Source organism: Haliotis rubra, unplaced genomic scaffold, assembly GCF_003918875.1.
Source record: "Haliotis rubra isolate DU_JTF1 unplaced genomic scaffold, ASM391887v1 Scf12, whole genome shotgun sequence".
NCBI classification, from domain to species: Eukaryota; Metazoa; Mollusca; class Gastropoda; order Lepetellida; family Haliotidae; genus Haliotis; species Haliotis rubra.
This window is the reverse complement of record NW_025765114.1, coordinates 4,465,154-4,487,244: the sequence shown is the minus strand read 5'-3', so window position 1 is coordinate 4,487,244 and position 22,091 is coordinate 4,465,154. Positions and strand designations below refer to the sequence as shown.

The following is a 22,091-nucleotide window of genomic DNA, read 5'->3' as shown; positions in this document are numbered from 1 at the left end:
AATAGCGGCAGAGCATATCTCTTCAATGGGCAGTGCCGATGCAAAAGCCTTTGACCTGGCCACTGCCCTGACCGAGTGAGCCTTCAACCCCTCAGCACAAATGACCGATACAAGCCAGCGTGATAGGGTCTGCTTGCTCGCCGGCACCCCAGCCTTCCAGCCATCGTAACAGCAGTACAGATGGGTACCCGTACGGATCCCTTGTGTTCGTTTGATATAGACCTTGAGGGTCTTACGTACATCCAACGGGTGAGTGCTCGTTGCAGAGGTCCCGATGTGGAAGGCTGGGTAAGAGTAGGAAGTTAGATAGGAGCTGTCACATGGAAAGCGTGATCGATCTTCGGATGGTAAGCATCCGGGAGGCAAATACTGACACGATCTGGATGGAACACAGTCAGCGCCGGGTCTGCCGACATAGCATGTAAGTCGCCGACCCTTCGCCCAGATGTTACCGCCACCAGAAATATGGCCTTCCATGTTAACAGCTGAATGGAAATAGCCGATAGACGTGAGAATGTAGGACCCGACAGCCAATCTAGCACGATTGACAAACCCCAAGGTGGGCTGGTTCGCTTGACAGCAGGTCCAACTTGATCCACGCTAGCTAAAATGCGCTGCCCCAGAATAGCAGCATCGACAGGGGTGTGGAAAGTGGAAAGCCTAAAGCTTGCAAAAACTCCAATACTCGGACTAAATCCGCAGAAAAGGGATCTGCAATCCCCCTATCTGAACACCAGCGCTCATAGCGGGACCACCTATCCTCATATTGAACGTTTGTCGAATCCCGCCTCGAAGACAGAATTGTGTCTGCAACTGCTGCAGGAATTCTGCGTGCTTCGAGGCTAGGCCTGACAGAGGCCAAGCCACCCACTGAATCCTTGGATTTGGGTATGGCGTGCCGTTCTGAGTGAGAATGTCCGGTCGCAAAGATAATAGAACAGGAGGCTGAGCCAGAAACCTGAGAATTACCAGAAACCAGCTCTGTGACGGCCATAGCGGTGCCAGTAGCACAAGTAGCTGAGCTGGCTGGGTGGACAGCTGGGAGAGGACCCGGGGAATGAGTGGTAGAGGCGGGAACGCCCACAGCACCTTGCCGTCCAATCCAGCAAGAAGGCGTCGGAAGCCAACGCCCTCTGGTCCAGTATTCGAGAGCAGAACACGGGTATCTGATTCGTCCCGCTGGACGCAAACAGATCCACCTGGAATGATCCGTACAACTGGGAGATAACTCCGAATATCTGCCGGTCGAGCATCCACTCGTGCAGGGCCAGGATCCGGCGAGAGAGAGCGTCTGCTCGCACGTTCTCCAGCCCCGGGAGATAAACAGGAAGTACCTGACAGGGACACCGTGAGAGCCGCCTTGCTTCAGGATGTCATGGCCGTACGGTTGTCCAACTGAAGATGAACCACCTGGCCCCGAACATGCTCCCGGAAGCGTTCGAAAACCAACCGTACAGCTCTCAGTTCTAAGACGTTGATGTGAAGGTGGGCTTCGGCTTTGGACCAGAGTCCGGACACTGACAGACTGCATAAAACACCCCCCCCAGCCTGTGAGGGACACATTGGTTTGAACTGTAAGAACTGGCGTCGGGATTTCCAAAGGAATCCCCTTGGAGAGATTCCCGACATTTGGCCACCACTGAAGGTGAGGAGACAACCACCTGGGGACTGTGGGACACGGCTCCAGATCCTCGCGAGTGAGCCTACAGACTCGTGCATCCTCAACCGCGCCCGCCACACGACAGAGATAGTTGCCGCCATATGCCCCAGTAGACGGAGCCAAGTCTGCGCTGGTGCCTGGGGCTGGGAGAGGAACGAAGACACCATCTCCCGTACTCTGGTGACCCGGTCAGGCGACAAAGAGACAAGACCCTTGTGAGTTGTGAACCTCGCCCCGAGAAAAACCAAGTCCTGGGTGGGTACCAGGTCGGATTTCTTGAGGCTGATGATCCACCCCAGTCGAACTAGAATGTCTATCACCATGTGGGTAGAATCTAGGCTCGCTGGCTGAGTTAGAGCGCTGAGCAACCAGTCGTCTAGGTAACAACGCCTTCCTTGCGACCTTGCGAGGGTAGCCGGCACTAACATGAGCTTGGTGAACACCCTGGAGGCAGTGGATATGCCTAAAGGGAGCACCGTGAAGTGGTAATACATCCCGTCGTAAGAGAACCAGAGGTACTGCTTGAACGATGGATGAATTGGCACATGTACATACGCATCCTTTAGGTCGATCGACGTAAGCCAATCACCGGGCTGAACAGAGGAGATCACCGAGCGAAGTGTCTCCATCTTGAAGGATGGAACCTCTAGCATGCGATTCAACCCCTTGAGGTTGAGAATGGGATGGAACCCGCTGTCCTTCTTCGGAACGAGGAAGTGCGTGGAATAAAACCCCGCCTGTTCCTCGCCCGGTGGTATGCGCTCTATTGCGGACTTGTCCAGCAAAGCCTGAACTTCGTCTCGCAGTATACCCGCCTTGACCGGACATGACGTCACCGAAGTGCGAGGTATGCCGGTGAACTCTGGCAGGCCTCACTTCCACAGTGGTAGATGGCCGACACTGACGGTGGATAGCACCCAAGTGTTGCTGTTAGCCTTCTCCCACTCCGGCAGGAATAGAGAGGTGGCCCCCCACTGGGACGTGTGGTAAGAGGGCGGAGTGGTAAGAGACTGGGGGACCAGACCCCGTGACTGCGAAAAAGCTGCTGGGAGCCAGACAAAGAGGACTGCTCCTTGCCCTTACCTTTGGCGGGATGGCTCCTCCTCCTACCCCTGCCCAGCTGCCGAAGCCAGCCAGCAGACTCGGGGGTAGGCTGCGCCCCGGAGGAGGAACCCACTACAGGACCGAGAAACCTGCAGTTGCTCATACAAGGCCTTAGAGTGCCTGAAGGAGGTAGCTGCTGCAGCAGCCTCCCGAATGACCTGCTGTCCCCCCGGAAACAAGCGTCGCTCCCAGCCGAAACGGAAGGGCCAGCAAGGTCTGCTGTGTCGCTGCCGAATAACAGGATGTAGACAGCCACAGCTTGCGCATCCCCATGACTGCGCACATCACCATAGACGCAGCAGACTGCAAAGAGTCTTGCGTCAGGTGGGCCTGCACTTCGGATAATTGGCGAAGCAGAACAACATTCGGGGAAACGTCCCCAGTGATCCGTTCCGCCTCCAGAGCCGACCTTTGGATAGACTGACTGACTGAGTTTGGTTTTACGCCGCTTTTAGCAATATTCCAGCAACATCACAGCGGGGGACACCAGAAATGGGCTTCACACATTGTACCCATGTGGGGATTCGAACCCGGGTCTACGGCGTGACGAGCCAACGCTTTAACCACTAGGCTACCCCACCGCCCCTCCTTTGGATAGAGGAAAGGTAGGCCTCGTAGACCACCTACCGCACCTGCTGCATGGCATTCCAGTAGACTTACTTGTAAGTCTGGTATGTTTGCTGCAGGGGCGCCCGCTAGGGTGAACGGTGGAACTAACCGCCCTTGCTTAGCAGCCGGGGCTGCACCTGAGGAAGCCGAGCCTCCCTCGAGGGCGACCGAAGTGAACACGCACTCGTCAACTCTGACACAAAGAACAGAGAATTATCCCCCAGCTGGTACCTCTTAACGAGTCCCCTCCTCCAACCAGGAGGGGATTCATCACGTCCTGCACCAGGGAAGGCAAGATAGGGAGCTGTGTCTGTGAGATTGCCTAGGGGCAAACGCCTCGCCCGGCAGGCGGAACTCAGTTTAGTCCGCGCGACATGTCGGCACTGCGGCTAGGGGTATATACTCAGCAATACATTGCCTAACCTCCCGGAGAGCCGACGAGAACCAGGAAAGTACCCTCCGACTCCTCGACATCCATAGACTCGGCACCTGAGCCAGAGTCAGAATTCGGGTCTCCTCGTGAAGTGGAGCCGAACCCCGACCCGGTGGGAGGCCGAGCCACAGACGCCCAAGAAGGGAAGAGCCGAATGAACTCCCCACTCCGGCAGCCGACACAACACTCAAACCCCGGTCCCGAGACACGGGAGGAAGACCGGGCAGAACCGACTCCGTCGCTCTCATGGGGCGGGGTGGCGCAGGGACCGGAACCCCAGAAGTCCACAACGGACCCTGCACCAGCACCAAGAGGGGGACTGGGTGCGAACCCTCCCCCTCCGGGGTAGCCGAGGCGTCTGGACCCGAAGCCAAAGGTAAAGGATCAACAGTCGCCTCCAGGCTAAGGGATTGTGCCGGGCTCGGCAATCCCACCCCCGGACTCTCGGTCCCCTGTTCAGAATGGGCGAGGAACTCCTGGCTGAGACCTCCAACGGACTCATGAACAAGGGACTTCACGGAGTCCATGTGCTGCTGAAACAACTGAGTGAATATTGACATATCAAAACCACTGGATTGGGATTGAGATTGAGATTGGGAATGCGACTTATGCGAAGACTTAGGTTTAGCTTGTTTAGCCTTTTTGGCTTTGGACAGGGGGACCTCCTGGGTGAGTTCCCCTCCCGCCTCTCGCAATGCCTTATAAAAAAGGAAATAGCCGGCCCGGGGGGAAAAGGCCAGACAGTTTGCAGATTTCAGGGTTATGCCCCGCTTTCTCTAAACAGCACAAGCATTTCAACCACGTGGCATGCTAAACTTCCCGCCATGGAATAGCAACATGTGCATAAACCACGGGAAAGGTAGCGTAAAAATTTAATACAAAGTCACATAAATAGGAATAACAGACTGCAAAGTCAATAAAACTGTTCTTTTTCTCTTTCAAGAACGAATAAAGACCATACATACAGTTGTTGAAGTCTCAGATATTCTTTCTCAAGAGAAGTAAATCAGCTTATTAACTCGGAACACGTGTTACTTGAGTGACAGCAGAAGGAATGATGATACGGGCCTAGGTGCTTACCTGGTTGGCTGCGCATGCGTAGCAGGGAGTTAACTCCACGTGGTGGGGGCGTATAATAGATAAAAATGTAATTTTTGGAGTAAAATTGATATTTTATACTTATCCTGACTCATGCTCTTTTTGCTTGTCTTCTTCTTCTTGCGAACATAGTGGAACACTTGTATCTCCCTAATTGAAGCTCCCTTCAATTTAAAATCACTAATTAGTATTCACCACGAGTTACCTCCTTTCCACAAGCTGAACGAGGGCTTCACACCTCTCTACCCATGTGCCTCACTCTCTCCTCATATACTGAGCCCAACATTTGAATTTACAGGGAAATCCAAAGTGTTATTTGGGGAGGATGGGAGGGCTGACCTCATGAGTCAGGATAAGTATAAAATATCAATTTTACTCCAAAAATTACATATTTTTCCTTATCCTGACTCATGCTCTTTTGCTTGTAGCATCCTAATGGAACGGAGGTGGGAATATCTAATACTTTGGATTTTAATAATTAGTGATTTGAACTGTGATGATTGTAATAACCCTATGGGAACTCTCATAAAGGCACTGAACTGATGAATTCCTGCTGCTAACTTATCAGCTGCCATATAAAAGGTTATTACCATGTACTTATTATGATAAAGTATATATAACATTAATACAATGCTTAAGACTAATAGACTTAAGCTTGTTAATATGCTAGTATAAACTCCTTAGAGTTTGTTAGCTAAAATACTTTAAGATATAACATAGTACTAAGCTTAAGATATGATTAAACTTAAGCTAATTATATAATAGCAAACTCTTTAGAGTTTGTTAGTTAATATACTTTATATGATATAGATATAATGCTGAGCTTAAGATATGAATAAGCTTTAGCTACATATATAATAGCAAAAACTCTGTAGAGTTTGTTAGCTAATATATTTTTATAATATGAGTATAGTACTGTGCTTAAGCTATAATTAACTTAAGCTACATATATAATAGCCAAACTCTGTAGAGTTTGTTAGCTAATATATTTTTATAATATGAGTATAGTACTGTGCTTAAGCTATAATTAACTTAAGCTACATATATAATAGCCAAACTCTGTAGAGTTTGTTAGCTAATATATATTTATAATATTAGTATAGTACTGAGCTTAAGATATAATTAACTTAAGCTACATATATATAGCAAAACTCTGTAGGGTTTTGTTAGCTAATATATTTTTACAATATGAGTATAGTAGTGTGCTTAAGATATAATGAACTTAAGCTACATATATAATAGCAAAACTCCATTAGAGAGTTTGTTAGCTAATATATTTTACAATATGAGTATAGTATTGTGCTTAAGATATTATTAACTTAAGCTACATATATAATAGCCAAAAACTCTGTAGAGTTTATTAGCTAATATGTTTATAGTGTAACCATAGTACTAAGCTTAAGATAAGATTAGACTTAAGCTAAATAAGATATAGCAAAATAAACTCCTTAGAGTTTATTAACTAATATACTTTTATGTTAAAAACATAGTACTGAGCTTAAGTTATGATGAAACAAGCTATACTAAACTGAAAAAATATGGGAACACCCTAAAAATTTAGAGTCATGTATAAACTGTAAACGTGGTAAGGTCATTTTATATTCTAAGGTTAAACAACTTTTGTACTGATATGGGCACTTTGAGCATACATGTTGGAACATGCAGTGAAGCAACTGATTCAATATTAGAGTTGAGTTTGAGTGAAATGGAACATTGTGAAAAACAGCGAAAACAAGGGTGCTGAAACCTCAGCACCATGTTTGATTCAAACACCCGAACATAACAGCCTAGTGCATGTGGAAGACAGACTTCCCGTGCATCTAGTGGCAACTGGGCACAGGCAGTTCTGAATCGATTACCGAAGGGGCTTGGACCATAACATATCCAGTCATCTGCCCGTTGAAGCTTTTCTGGGTATTCCAGAGCTTTTCTTAGGTCTGTCCTTTACTCTACCAGTGGCCGGAACAATGTCCACTCAGTGGCTGAATGACAGAGGGGAGACACCTGAAGACAGAGAGCATCACTTCTTTGTATTGACCCTCATGTAACCATGCTGTCCTGCTTCTGTTGCGGGCTTAGCGGCTTGCACTGCGCGTGAAGAAGGTGTGAGGCTTCAATACTGTCTGTAGCTTCTTTTAATGGAAACGTTGCCGCCCAAGCTGCATGGGAAGTCTGTCTTCCACATGGACTAGGCTGTTGTGTTTAGGCGTTTGAATCAAACATGGTATATATATATATATAATAAGAACTCCGTAGAGAGTTTGTTAGCTAATACATGTAAACATACTGCTTAATGTGAAAACTTAAGCTAATTGTATAATAGTGAAAACAACCCTTTAGAGTTTGTTAGCTATGATATAAACCTAGTATTGAGCTTATGAAGGAAAACTTAAGCTACATATATAATAGCAAAACCCGTGAGAGTTTGTTAGAGTTATTGATAGCTTAAAATATATACCTATATGATATAAACATAGTTTTGATAGCTAATATTAAGATATGAATAAGTTTAAGATATTAAGCTTAGTTACATATATAATAGCTAAAACTCTGTAGAGTTTGTTAGCTAATACATGTTATAATATAACCATATTGCTTAGAAATATGATGATACTTTAAGCCAAATAGCTACCTATATAATAGCAAAACTCCTTAGAGTTTGTTAGCCAATATATTTTAATAATATGAGTATAGTACCATGCTTAAGGTATAATTAGCTTAAGTTACCTATATAATAGTAAAACTCCTCAGAGAGTTTGTTAGCTTAATTAACTTAAGCTATGTATAAAATAGCCAAAAACTCTGTAGAGTTTGTTAGCTAATGCATTTATCATGTAACCATAGTATTACTCTTTAAGATATGAATAACTTAAGGTAAATATATATAATAACAAACTCTGTAGAGTTGTTAACTTATATATTGTATGATGTAATAATCATAGTACTGTGATGATAAAAGGAACTTAAGTAAATTATATATAGCATGAAGCTATTTAGTATTGTTATAAGATAAGTAAAAATCTGTTAGATTGACTTATCTTCTCCGAGGAACTGTCAGCTGTTGTGCGAGGACCATGGGATCGAATTGGTGTATACCTGAGACGCCCTCGTGGTGATATCTCTCAGATAATGGTTTGCAACCACCATATCGGATTTCCAGAAATAAACCCTCCATTATTTCAATCACATTTGTGTAGAACAATTGTAGAAGTTAGCTTATAATATCATGAGTATTAAGCTCATGGAGGGTCGGAATAGGTCCATCCAAGATATGCACGTAGTATGACAGTTCTGATCCAAATGGAGATATAGTACATGAGACTTCACTCTGCGTAAGTTGATGATAGAGGAAATAATCTGTTGCATTTTTTTCCTCCTGTTTGGTTTGGTGGAGATAAATTTACAGTGCTCTTGCTGGCCATCTTGATAGAATCATCGTATCATGGGGTCCAAGTATGTCATCCAGGCGTGTTCATAAACCTCACTTGTGAGGTGTTGGAGCACTATATTCATATCCCCAGGTTGGGCGGAAATTTCCGCTTTATTCTCCAAACAGAAGTTTAGTAGGTTTACTAACCATCTAGTTGTGTTAGTCGCTTGATGAAATTCAGCTGTAGTCTGAAACGCTGTGGATTTAGATCCACTTGTATCTTCGCCTAGGTAATTCGCCGCTAAGTCCTTTGACGATGTAGGTGCACAACCAGGTGTGTCTGTCCTCGCTGAACTTTATGTAAAATCGCTTCTGACTGCCGATCCCTCGCCTTAACTTGACAGGGAGGTCTCTAACTTGAAGAAAGGCAGTCTAATCATGAATGTTCAGGTTAACTGGACTGTAATGAGGCTTGCTCGCTCACTGATATATAGTTGTCACTTGTGACGTAAGTCTTGAACTGTGAATAGAGATCGACCTCTGTGTAGGTCGCTGTCCCTCAAGGGTCCAATCAGAACAAGGCATTTTGATTCTGTATAATACCCGCTGTGATGTCACCGTGTAGCGGAAAACCCACCTTGAATAAATTTTGTCGCCGCTGATATTAGCATAAACGCCGGTCTTCACCGTAGCTTCCCCGGTTATCCGAAAGTGACCACGGTTTCGAGGGTTAATGGTAACCGCTGAAACCTCCTCCGCCAAATATCTCGCCTGTAATTTTATGCTGGGTAGGTTATTTTCCTGGTTGTCGTGGAAAGTAATTTCAGTTTTGAATATAATTCACTTCCTTATATATAAGGGTATAAACAACTTGCAAGTTGTGAGCTTGTAGACTGTATACATGAATGTATCGCCATAATTGTAGAATTAACGCTGAACTTGTTGTACATATTTCTTCTCAGAAACTTTGACGATTAAGAGTTATACTCGCTGTAACAAGGCTGCTGTTCAATTTCGATATTGAATTGTCTGCAGATATGCGAATGGTCACGCATGTAGATAATCGTGATCGCCGTCCGGGATTGTATATTAGCAATTTATAATGAATAGTTGATTTCTGTGAAGATCTATGAAATGTCGCTGACTAATAATACAGCGACGCTCTGTGTTGTAAATAGCCTGAGCAATTATCTTCAGAGAGGCTTATAGATCGCATCTGGCATACAGTTGATAATCAACTTATGCGACGCCTTGAACGGACTGACGAAAGTAGCTATATATGACGAAAGTGGCTAGTATATGGAAACCTTGGAGGAGACTTCCTCGGTGAACGCTGAGACTTCGCTAAGTTCTCAAGTATCCCTTCTAGATCTTCTGGGTGAAGTAGACTTGAGTTACTTTTAGCCTTCGCGACCATCGCTAAGGTGTCGAGTCAAAGCCCGATTAGTATATATATATATATATATATAAATATATATATGAGCTTGCTTCGCGGAACAGCCTCTGTGTTTAACAGGATGTGGATCGGGCCGCTTGCCTAAGTAGGGCCGCATGGATCATCTTATCATATTCAGAAGTCGTGGTTACTTAAGTCTGGTGATAAGTGTCTAATTGATCGCTCTAGATCTATTTAGGCCAGCTTAACATACGCGCCTCGGCCATGGATTCAACAGAACCAATATACGATTGTAGTTCTTATACTTGATATCGATGATCAACTTGTCTATGGGTTGATCTTCTCGAGACTTGTGAGGGGAACGCTGATAGTTTCGCTAAGCTCTTGTATAGTCCCTCGATGTCCTTCTAGATGATGATGATCTGATTCAGGTGTGTCTTCACAAGATGCCTTCGCTGGCTTCCTCTGCGTCCGTCCGGGGAACGACGATATGACCTTTCGAAGGCTTCCGTGATGTCTGATGGTCCGAGTCCACATCTAGGGATGAAACCGCGATAAGGTGATGATCTATCCTGCCTTCGCTAAGTCCTTCGCCAAGGCTGTACATCTAGGGTTTTTCCGCCTTCGCTAAGGCTGTACATCTAGGTCCTTCCCTTCGCAAGGCCTTCGCCAAGGCTGTACATCTAGGTCCTTCGCCAAGGTGGTCCCGTGACTTCCTTCGAAGGTGACATCGCCCTGGCTGCTACGCTGACGGGGTGCCTCTGGGTGTTGTTCACGCTTGGAGCCTTCTAAGGTTCGACCCTGCTACCGCGAGATATTGGTCCTCCATGATGTTCATAATTTGTCGCGATCATGTCTTCTGGGATGGTCTGGCGACGCAGGTCGCCGGTGCTTTATCTGCGTGTTAATGGAGGGGTCCACCGGAAAATCGTCCGACATCAGTGTAGAGGCATCAGGCTGCATGGTGATCTCTGCTGATGTCGCTGTAGCTGTCACCGGTCGCTTCTTGTGGCGTGACGCCGGGATGATGATCAGCTGATCATCGAGAGGTCCAGGTCATCGGCTGGAACAATCTCGCTGAGAAAGTCCTAGTAGACTTCGCTGATTTTCCTCAGAGGTCGACGCTGCCCTGGGTGTGCGACGCCTGGCGCTGAGTGTTGGTAATGATGGGACCCTCAGGACGCATCATCGATATCTGCGCTTGGTACATCAGGCTGCATGCTGATCTGTGCCGACATCGGTCAATCTTTGATGTACATCCGTATGAATGACCGGCTGATCATCATACAGGCCCAAAACTTCGATGGGAACGGTCTCGGGTTGTTGAGATGTAGTAGAAAACCCTCTAGTCTTCTGCTGCGACGATGGGATGTCTGGGGAAGCAGGATGCTTTTGAGATGGCGGACTACGCCCCACACCTCTCCACCACTCTAGCGAACACCACACGGGAGGGGAGTCGGCCAACAGCAGTAGACTGGCTTAGGGTTCCGTGTATCAGTCATACTAGACTCTGCATACGCCATCTATCTGCTGCGCGCAAACGCAAAGTAAATATTAATAAAAAGGTAGAATTGATAAATTAGTACCGCGAACTGCAATGTGAATATAATAAACATGGCTACCGCATATCATATTAAAGGCGGATCAGCAGCAGCATAAAAACGAATCTGCAATAGTACAGAATTTTCATCAACGTAATCCACTGAAACAAACACGGCCCCGTGACTAAACTGTAGAAAAACCACTAAATATCAATATATAATCGTTGAAGGATACTAGCTAAACCTCTATAGATGTCTATAACGAGGTAACTAACTAAATATAATTCAAAGGATATAGTGTGTCGGAGACACAGGCGCCTCACGCCCAGCTCACTGGGCTAAGAAGGAGAGAGTGAGGCACATGGGTAGAGTGGCTCTCGCTCCCCCGCTTGTGGAAAGGAGGTAACTCGTGGTGAATACTAATTAGTGATTTTAAATTGAAGGAGCTTCAATTAGGGAGATACAAGTGTTCCACTATGTTCGCAAGAAGAAGAAGACAAGCAAAAAGAGCATGAGTCAGGATAAGGAAAAACTTAACCCATTCAACACCGCAGGCCTAATAATCGGCCACAACGCTATGAGTCCCCAGACACCGGAGGCCGCATTAATCGCCAGGCAGTAGTCACGCCAAAATGAGACATAATTTTAGGAACCTACCTGACTTTTGATTCATATATCAAATCTATCACATTTCACAATGTCTGAAAACACTTATTAAATTTCAATTTATCATATATTATCAGCAGAATTAAAATTATAAACTATTTTTCGCGAATGTTATTGAAAACAACGATTCTCGACACATGCTTCGCAGCTGGTCCACAATAACATTGTCAAAGAGCAAAGTAACGATGTTTCGAGGAAATTATTAAATAAATTGAATAAACTAATGAATAAAATCAACAACAGCATTCATAAAAGTTGTCAAACTACATATAAAATTACTATTTCCATCTTTTGTGCGATCATGTAATGCAAGTCAAGTCACTGACAAGTGACATCTCGCTCTCACCAATCTTCAATACTGACACGATGTTTAATGCGAAAATACATACATGAAGCATTTTTGTCACAGGTCATAACCTAGCACGACACGTCCAATAAGTTCCATAATTTACGATAGGTAGCGCATTTCTTGCTTAATATGTTCAGAATAGCATTATTTTACCCAAAACTTTTGTCCAAATCTAAAAGTTTTCGCCATTTAGGAAGGTATCCATTGCCGTAATATGATTGGCTGCCTTAGGTCACGGTCTGATTTTGACCAATCACAACCCTTATAGCAGACTGTGGCTTAAAAAGCCGCCATTAGAAACCAATCTTTATCCAATAAAATCGCTTCTTACAACTGTGAAAATACTCTTGGCAAGGGTACAGTGATATTGTTGATGTTCAGAGCTTTTTAACGATGCCCGACATCAAACGATTTGCCGCAAGATGTTATTCATAATAAGCTTCAAAACGGAGGTATTTTCAGTTGTTATGTCATTTTACCGAAGCGGAAAGCCACAGATATCGGGAAATAGGCGACCATACATATTGTTTAAGAAATCTTTTATAATAATTTTCTGATTACGTGAAAATGAAAATATAAAAGAAAAAGGCACGGGTACGTTATGAAATGTCACAAATGGAAAAAATCGCCATAGTTTTTGCTCCTTTCGTGGTTTATCTGGACGTTATAAATGTAAGCTTGCATTTTCATTCAAATATAAATTTATTTAAGTTGTAGTTGTATTATTTGAATAATATTATAAAAATAAACTTCATATTTATCAACAGTAGGATTAGATCTTTTAAATGGTGTATGGGATGTAGTAGCAATAACGTTTTACAAGCTTATAATTTCCTTCATAAACATAGGCTTCATCTATGACCTCAGAGTCTCTGGGAACTCGGTGTCATGGCAGTAAATGCCTCTGGTTGACTGGTGTTGAAAGAGTTAAGACAGTTGGAAAAGTGAAATCACAAACTCTTCTGGCACAGGCTCTCCTAGAACATTAATCTGCATAGACCACCCAAGAAAAAATGTAGCAGCATTGACAGAATAGAATTTTGCATCTTTGATTAGTCTTGATATTAAAACCAGATGCAGTTGTTGGAAGACTGAGTGAGTGAGTCTATACAATACCTCAATAATGATCGTTTCGTGTTATGGATGAGTAAATTAACTCCAATACTATAAAACAGAGTTTCAGAATTTAGTTGGGTTTTTTTTATTTGAAATATCTGTTTCTCTGTAAGATAGGAACGGTCTTCATAATAATGAGACATAGCTGATTCACAGCTTCTCAAGTTTACATCAAGAATCAGCTTCATACATTGCACCAATAAGGGGAATCAAATCTGGGTGACACTAACCACTTGCCTACCCCACAACCCCTATTTTGTAATGGGTGTACCTTTTTAATAACAGCAACCTGTCCCAAGTATCCAGCTGTCCCACTCTCTACCAGGGGGATGTCTGCAGCCAGACACATTCGGTTCACATGGTTCCGAGCAGCTGTAACAGTTCAAGAGTAAGTGAATGAGTGACTATGGTTTTACTCCGCTTTTAGCAATATTTCAGCAATATCACAGTGGGGGACACCAAAAATGGACTCAACACACTGTACCTATGTGGGGAATCGAACCCGGGTCTTCGGCGTGATGAGCTAATGCTTTAACCACTAGGCTACCCCACCACTCAACAGTTCAAGGGCATCACCAGTAAAGCAAGCATTGCAAAACTGATATTGAAAAGTAAATTCACTGATCCTTACAGTTCTCAACTTTCCAAAATAATGTTCTGATAACTGATAGGAAATGGCCATGCAGCTTATCAGAATTAAACTGCTTTGTAATCATCAAATACCTGCAATATTCCTGCCACTGGACAGTAATATTTATGCAGTTAAAAACACAACACAGACCGTAACACTGTGAGGGAGCTAGTATGAGTGAGTTTAGTTTTACGCCGCTTTTAGCAACATTGCAGCAATATCATGATGAGGGACACCAGAAATGGGCTTCACACATTATATCCATGTGGGGCATCGAACGTGGATCTTTGGTGTGATGACCCAACACCTTAACCACTAGACTACCCCACCGCCCTGAGGGAGCTAGGGGAGGGAAGACATGCAGGATGGATTTCAACAAAAGATTACTATCACTCCGTTCCTACTCACCTCTGTTGTCCAGTGCATTCATCACCAGGTCAAACTTCTTAAAGAAGTCCAGGCCATAGTCAGGGCTGGTGTACAAAAGACAAGAGTTATCAATTATGCTGCTTTCTGCCCAGAAATCCCAAGAAAACTATCCAATATTTACTCATCCCACATTCCTGAAACACTGTCATCTACATATGTCCCAGCACATGTTATGAGTGTGTGCCAGAATTCCCAAAAGTGAAGGAAATTTATGACACGAAACAGACGTTTCATGAAAGCCTCTTCATAAAGATACCTAATAACATCCTTATCAATATCAGCTGAAGTGAAGAAGTAGAAGTGAAGTTCCTTATTAAAAACCACTCCATGCAGATAACAGTCAACATGACATCAACTTCATTTTATCTAACTGTCTGTCTGGTACTAGGTATTAGTAGAAGTCGGTGGGCGAGCTGGCTAAGGCGCCAGGCTAGTGATCCAGCGAGGTTTAGGTATCGGGTTCGTGCCCACCTGTGACCGGGTGTAAAACCTTGGAGTCAACTTTGTGTGCAGACTCTTTCAGTGTTGTCACAACCCCTAGTGTACAGTACACAACCCTGTGCACTTAAAAGAACCCACGAATCCGTTGGTATATGACCAGATGGTGGCCACATGAATACGTACAAACACCTAGTTGCGGGTACAGCATCGTGCAGTGAACTTGGACAAGTACTGCGACTATGTTGTCCCAGTCCACCAAGCTGTGAATGGGTACCTTGATAGGATTAGAAAGCCACAATAACTCGGTGCGTCTAGTGGCTGCAAGAGTTGTATACTCCCAGGGAGTTGAGATTGATAATACGATGTGCCGTTCAGATTGACATTCAATGATCGAGGGGAAAAAATACCAGCGCTTTGAGCATGCACTAGTTGCCTGGATAAGTGTGCTATATAAATATCCTATAAGAATAAGAATATAAGAAAGTCTGAAATAAAGTCAGTGACCCTCCAGACAGAGGGAAATTCAGAAAGAAATATTTTACTGAACATCATTGAAAATGCACCACTTATAAAAGTTCAGATTATTAAAAGCACATGTAAGGAATTGATTTTTTTTTGTGAGTGGATAATAACAGAGGGACGACTGACAAAACAACAACACAGAAAAGACGCTCATTCACTAAAATGTTCCACAGTCAGAAAGGATCAAACACATGTGGGGTCAAATCGAAAAGTTAATATCGCGTGTGACCGCCATTTGCATTGACACATGCAGTTCAACGTCTCCTCATTGAGTCAATAAGCGCCCGAATAGAGTTCTTGAGGATGGCATTCCACTTCTGCAGTAGTGCAGCCTCAAGTTCCCGGATGTTGTCGCTGCGAAAGACTTTGACCATGTGACCACAAGTGCTCCATGGGGGATACATGTGGCGACTGTGCTGGCCATTGAATAACCTGGATGTGTTGCTGGGCCAGATACTGCATGGAAAGTCTTGTTGTGTGTGCCCGTGCGTTGTCCTGTTGAAAAAGTATGGACATCTTGGTGGTGATTATACAGATACGATGTGATTTTGAAGAATCTGCTCACGGTAATAAAGGGCATTAACTCTCCCTTGACAGACATGAAGGCAGTCCTGTGATTGTAATTTATTCCACCCCAGACCATGACACTCCCACCACCCAAACGTCTGTCTGAACCACACACTCATCAGCAGAACGTTCACCACGTCTACGCCAAACACGTAATCGTCCGTCAGCATTACGTAGATGAAGACGTGACCCGTCAGTGACTACCACACCATGCCATTGTTGTAACCTTTACTGAAAATGCCTGCTAGCCCATTGTATACGCTCATTATGGTGTCTGTCAGTCAGAATTGGTCCAATGTAAGGACGTCGAGCATGGAGCTCTGTAGGGTGTAGACAGCGTCGCATGGAGTCAACACTGATGACCCCCATGTCAACCTTGAACTAGTGCAGCAGTCCTGGCAGTCGACAGTGTTCAATCACTGATATGGACAAGGTCAATATGGCGATCCTGATGGAGCGTCGTAACATGTTGTTGCCAAGGTCATTGAAGGTCACGGGTGCTGCTTGTCTTCTGATGTCGTCTATGAAGCCTAACGATGGTGGAGTGGCCAAGTCCAAGTTGTCGAGTAATATCCCTGTTGCTGGTGCCAACCTGAATCATGCTTAGTGCACGTTCTTTTTCGTGAGGTGTTAACCTCGGCATCTCTGTCCTCGATTCACATTCGTTAGTGAAGCAATGAGAATTGGTTCTCATACACCTGCTTTTAATGTCACAGTCAGTATGATTTCAGAAATTCGCGCTTTTTTCATGGCGGGGCTGCATGTTGATGCATTTTGGAATTAAGAGTCATACTGTGGACAGGAATTTGTTTCTAAAGCATTTTTTCAACTGGACATGCCTCACGTCTTTATGTTAGTTATATTCATTGATTATTGTCATGCTGAAATCCATCTTGATGAAAATATAGACAATTTTAGACTGGTGCGTTTTCAATGATGTTCAGTATATATATAATCCATCTTTTGACAAACCTCATAACACTGTCATGGTATGCTACAATATCAGCATCTGGGTTGAACTTCAGTGCACTTTCTTTTGCCACCTGAAAAACACCAACAAAAACATAAAAGAATTCTTGCAGAGCAATATATCAGTGCATTGTGTTATATACAAACAGACTAAAAGAATGAACTTTTAATTCCAGAAGAAATTAACATATGATCAAGATGGAAATTGAAAATTTTAATATAAATTGTATATTTATATACTTATCCTATCTCATGGTATGCACTTCTCTCTTGATTCGACACTGAGTGGAACGATGTAAACTTTTTTCCCTAGGCCTCTCTTGTCCATCCGCCCAAGCACTCCATGCTACCCTCATTATAAGACAGCTTCCTAGCTCTCATGCAAAGCATGCGGAATGCACCACTAGCTCCCCATGTGACTATTTCCGAATCATCATTCTCATAATTGGAGCCACTGGATAATATCCCTCTTGGAGAATCTGCATAGCGGGAGGATGGGCGGGAATCCATCACGTGAGATAGGATAAGTATATAAATATACAATATATATTTAAATTTTCAAATTTTTAAAGTTATCCTATCTCACGGTATGCACTTATCCCACGGTCGGATGACGGGACGCAGATACCCTTTGTCTTGACAGTGCGAACAGCAGGAACTGTGTAGACTGGAAACGACCGTAGATAGCGTTGCACAAGGGAGGCCTGTTATGCATGCACGCAACTCCTATGCTTGTGCTGAGTTCTCTTGAATTCCTTGGCTTACTAAGCACAACGTCTCCCAGGGAGATGGGTGCTCCCAAGCGATGTGGTGTTTGGCCGCAACCTCTGAAGAAGGACGCAGCTCAGCGAGAAAGGATGTCACTTCGCCACAATTTTCAGCGTACCCCCGTAAATTAAAGTCGGTTGACAATAATCGGGCCAGCCCCTGCTTCGAGAAGACCCCCACAGACACCGACCAGGGGTGGATAAAAGAGAAGCACAACTCGGGAACTCCAAGTTTTAACGTTCAGTTCCGGGACAGCATCAAATTGACCCTCACTCCTTTGCATAAGCTTAGTCAAAGGATGTGCCCGGCAACTTCGGAGTCGAAACGCAATGAAATCTACTGGAATTTGGGAGTGTCACACTTCACTGACGTAATTGCTCCGTGGAGTAGAGGACAGTAAGCGTGAATGTCGAACACCTCTGCATCGCCGTCTTCTGATGCCTTGGTATGGAATCCAAGTGAAGTAGTTCTTTAACCCATAACTTGAGAACAATGATTGAGATCCTGTTCAACTTTGTTCCGTATTTAGAAAGAAGCAGTAACGCGCAAGCGGAACTGTCCCTCAACTGTGTTGGTGGGCTGATGTAAGCTGCCGAACTAATGTAGTCCCAGGACAGAACTAGTGTAGTCTCGCAGTTAAGAGAAGACTATATCTGAACGCCAGAAGCAACCTTCCATGAGAGCGGTCAAGGAGCAGTTGCTACAGAAGGCCATCGTCGAGGCTTAATGCAGGAGTCTCATGAGGATTGGCCGCGGCAACCCTGCAAAGTGGAGGCTCACAGGATCGCACCACGCTTTCAGAAAGTCAATGTGGCTCGGGAAACCTCAGCTTTTGAAGCGGCCGTTGAGTAGATCTATCTGTAGAACCATATTGATGTCTGGAGGGGGACGAACCGGAAGAAGACGCACACATGGAGACCCGATGAGATCGGGAACAAGGAGGGGAAGTATCAAATGTAACGAGAATGATGATCCCTGGATCTTGAACGATAGGCAGCAGTCGATCGTGTAGGAGATCTAGGTTGATGGGTCGAGAGCGTAGAAGAGGAAGTCCCATGCTGACGAGAAGACGAAGTCCGAGGAGGTGACTTCGATTGAAGAACCGATCTCAACAAAGTAGATGGAGGCGTGGCTTAGTTGAACGCAAACGAGTCGAAGAGTGGCGTCTCAGCAGTGAAGTAGATCTACCAGGTCTATCCGGTGAACAAATCCGAAGAATAATAGGAGCCTGGTCCAAACGACTCGGTGAAAGCCGTGTCCGTGCTGAGGGGACATGACTGTAGGATCCAACAGAGTTCGGGGGAAGTACACAGATGATCCGGTGAAGGGCGTTCCATTGAATACTGCTTGGAAGAAAGCTGTATCCACGAAAGTCGTTTCATCACATGCCGTTTCAGTGAAGTCTTCCATTTCGGCGAACGTTGATTCGACGAAGTTCGATTAGGTGAAGTCTGTGTAGAAGATGATCAGTCCAAAGAATGCCGAAGTGTAGACTGGCCTTTCGATGAAGACCGGTTCGGCGAAAGCTGTTTTGTAGAGAGCCGGTCTAATTCTCGGGAAGGTGGACAGTCCGGCGAAAGTCGAGGTGGAGGGGAGCGGACAGGCGAAGCGTGATCCGGTGAACTGTGATTCGATCTGGCAGGCTTTGGCGAAGCAGAAGATCGAGGTAGCTGGACGCAAAACACACTTCTTTCCGCCGAATGGGAAGGAGACGGCGAAATATCCACTGACAGGCGTTGAGGCGAGGTAGACTGGTTCCTCTCACTGCTGGATGAGCGACGAGAGCAAGAGTGGCTTCTGCGCATGCGCTCTGCGCAGTCAGGCATAAAGATCAGCTGATTCTTGTCTGAAACAGATAAGCCAGGTTGCCGAGATAACTGGTCCGGTGAACGAGAGACAGCGCGTAGTTCGAAGGTCCCGCTGTGTAGAGGTCTCCTGAGGGGGGGGTGGCAGTCTCGACAACCACTACCCGGGACGTGGTTGAAGATGAAGTGACTCGGGCTGGAATGTTGAGAGCCCAACAAATGCCGAATGTCTTCCGATAAGTAAGAATCTGACGACTCTCTCATGAAATCCTCTTCATTCGAGTGAGGGGACTGTGACCGCCGAGCAGACAAAGTAGGACACTTAAACTTTCCTTTCTAGGAGGGACTGGGTCCGTCAAGTGAAGCAGCATAACGAGCCCTGTCAGCAACATGATGAGCGCAAGCCAGAGTGTAGTCACCAAGTATTGTAAGAACCTTGCATATATCGCAATGAGAGTCCCATTTACACTGTCCCATACAGTCAATACAATCTATCCATGTGGATCACTCGCGGAGAACGCTTTATTACACCGGGAGCATTTTTTCCTCTTCTTTGGCTGGTCAACTTTCCCCATGTTGTAGACTAATTTGAAAACGTTGAGCAAAGCAAAATACGTCCACACTCGTGTGCGACAAGAAAGAGAATGATGATTCGGAGATAGTCACGTGGGCAGCTAGTGGTGCATGCTGCATGCTTTGCATGAGAGCTGGGAAGCTGTCTTATAATGAGGGTAGCATGGAGTGCTTGGGCAGATGGACAAGAGAGGCCTAAGGAAAAAAGTTTACATCGTTCCACTCAGTGTCGAATCAAGAGAGAGAAGCACATACCGTGAGATAGGATAAGTTTAAAAATATATTACATATGATCAATCTGCATGATCATGAAAACTTATAATACTCAAAGCAATGACAGACTTAACCAGTCAAGAATGTCTTATTGTGATATACCTTTAATCAGATGGATTGTCACTTGTCAGGTCAAGACTTGACTTTTTTACAGACTGCATAAATATAGCTGGAATATTGCTGAGTGCAGCGTTGAATAATAAACAAACAATAAAGCCTGAAGTGACAGAGCTTCAGTGATGCTGAAAAACCTAGAAACACAATTGCTGCAACATTTCACACAATTCCAGTGTGCACAAGGAACACATCTCTGCACAGCGATTTGCGGCATCTCAAGACGACTGGGCCACAGTCATACACATTTAGTTAAAAGACATAGCTACCTGTGATTTGGACTTGCCAACATGCTCCTTGCGAAAGAGAAACTGACGATTCAGATTGCTAACATCAATTGTATCAAGATCAATCTGGAAAAAAATCAAATTAATTTGAATAATTATAACATGTACAAAATTCTGTTGGAAATTCACTTCACATTGTGTATTTTAGATGTACGTAGTTTAACACAATGTGAAACTGGATTCGTAAGTAAGCAACATGTATGACTCCAGAAAAATACAATATTCACAATAAACAAAACATGAAACATCTTGAAACTTAACATGTCAAAATGAAAAGGGTCATTTCGTCAGAAGATAAAATAACTGTCAAATCAATTATATATTACTTATATATTTCAGAGAAAACACATTTTTTAAACATAAACAATATTTACAAGCATGGTTAGGTGTTAGGTGTATCACATTTTGACTTTGCAATAAAAGTATACATTGTTTAACAAGAGTCACTCTCAGGATGAAAATAACTTTTCACTTCATTAGAAATAATGTAATTTCACCAAAACAATATACATGGAGTGGAAAGACTTCCGCCCGTATCCCCCCTTAAATTTTTTTCTAGTCAAATCATATCTCCTGAATATATATTCATCATCTGATACGGATGAGTTTTAACATGCTTCTTTAACCCATTCAACACCGTAGGCCGGAAAACCGGCCAAGATGTCACAAGTCCCCAGACACCGTAAACCGGCCAGGCAGTAATGGCATCAAAATTATCTATAATTTTAGGAACCTAACTAACATATGATTCTTTTATCAAATCTATCACTTTTCACAATGTCTGAAAACACTTATTAAATTTCAAATGACCATATATTATCGACAGGATTAGAATTATAAACTATTTTTTGCAATGTTATTGAAAAAAACAATTCTCGGACACATGCTTCAGCAGCGGGTCTACAATAACATTGTCAAAGAGCAAAGTAACAATGTTTTAGAGGAAATCATTAAATAAATTGAATAAACAAATGAATAAAATCAACAACAGTATTCATAAAAGATGTCAAAAGTACATAGAAAATTACTATTTCCATCTTTTTGTGCGATCATGTAATGTAAGTCAAGTCACTGACAAGTGACATCTCGGCTCTCGCCGCTTCAATCTTCACGCTCGGACATGATGTTTAATGCGAAAATATATGCATGAAGCATTTTTGTCACAGGTCATAACCTAGCAGGATACGTCCAATAGGTTCCATAATTTACGTATAGGCAGCGATTTTATATGTTCAAAAAAGCATTATTTTACCTAAAACTTTCGTCTAAATCTAAAAGTTTTCGTTTACGAGGACGGTATCCATTGCCGTAATATGATTGACTGCCTTAGGTCACGTATCTGATTTTGACCAATCACAACCCTTATAGCA

General features: G+C 44.1%; 1 protein-coding gene across 1 annotated transcript in view; it reads right to left on the bottom strand.

Annotated features, from left to right (window-relative positions):
- LOC124262959 (SUMO-activating enzyme subunit 2-like) overlaps positions 1 to 22,091 on the bottom strand; it is a 35,654-nt gene that overhangs the window by 11,968 nt on the left and 1,595 nt on the right. The window contains exons 2-8 of the mRNA XM_046697577.1: positions 20,704 to 20,787; positions 16,905 to 16,975; positions 14,382 to 14,446; positions 13,614 to 13,714; positions 8,008 to 8,010; positions 4,896 to 4,919; positions 821 to 842 (exon numbers count right to left, since the gene is read on the bottom strand). Of these exons, the coding sequence (XP_046553533.1) occupies positions 821 to 842; positions 4,896 to 4,919; positions 8,008 to 8,010; positions 13,614 to 13,714; positions 14,382 to 14,446; positions 16,905 to 16,975; positions 20,704 to 20,787 (370 nt within the window). The remainder of the gene's footprint in view (positions 1 to 820; positions 843 to 4,895; positions 4,920 to 8,007; positions 8,011 to 13,613; positions 13,715 to 14,381; positions 14,447 to 16,904; positions 16,976 to 20,703; positions 20,788 to 22,091) is intronic.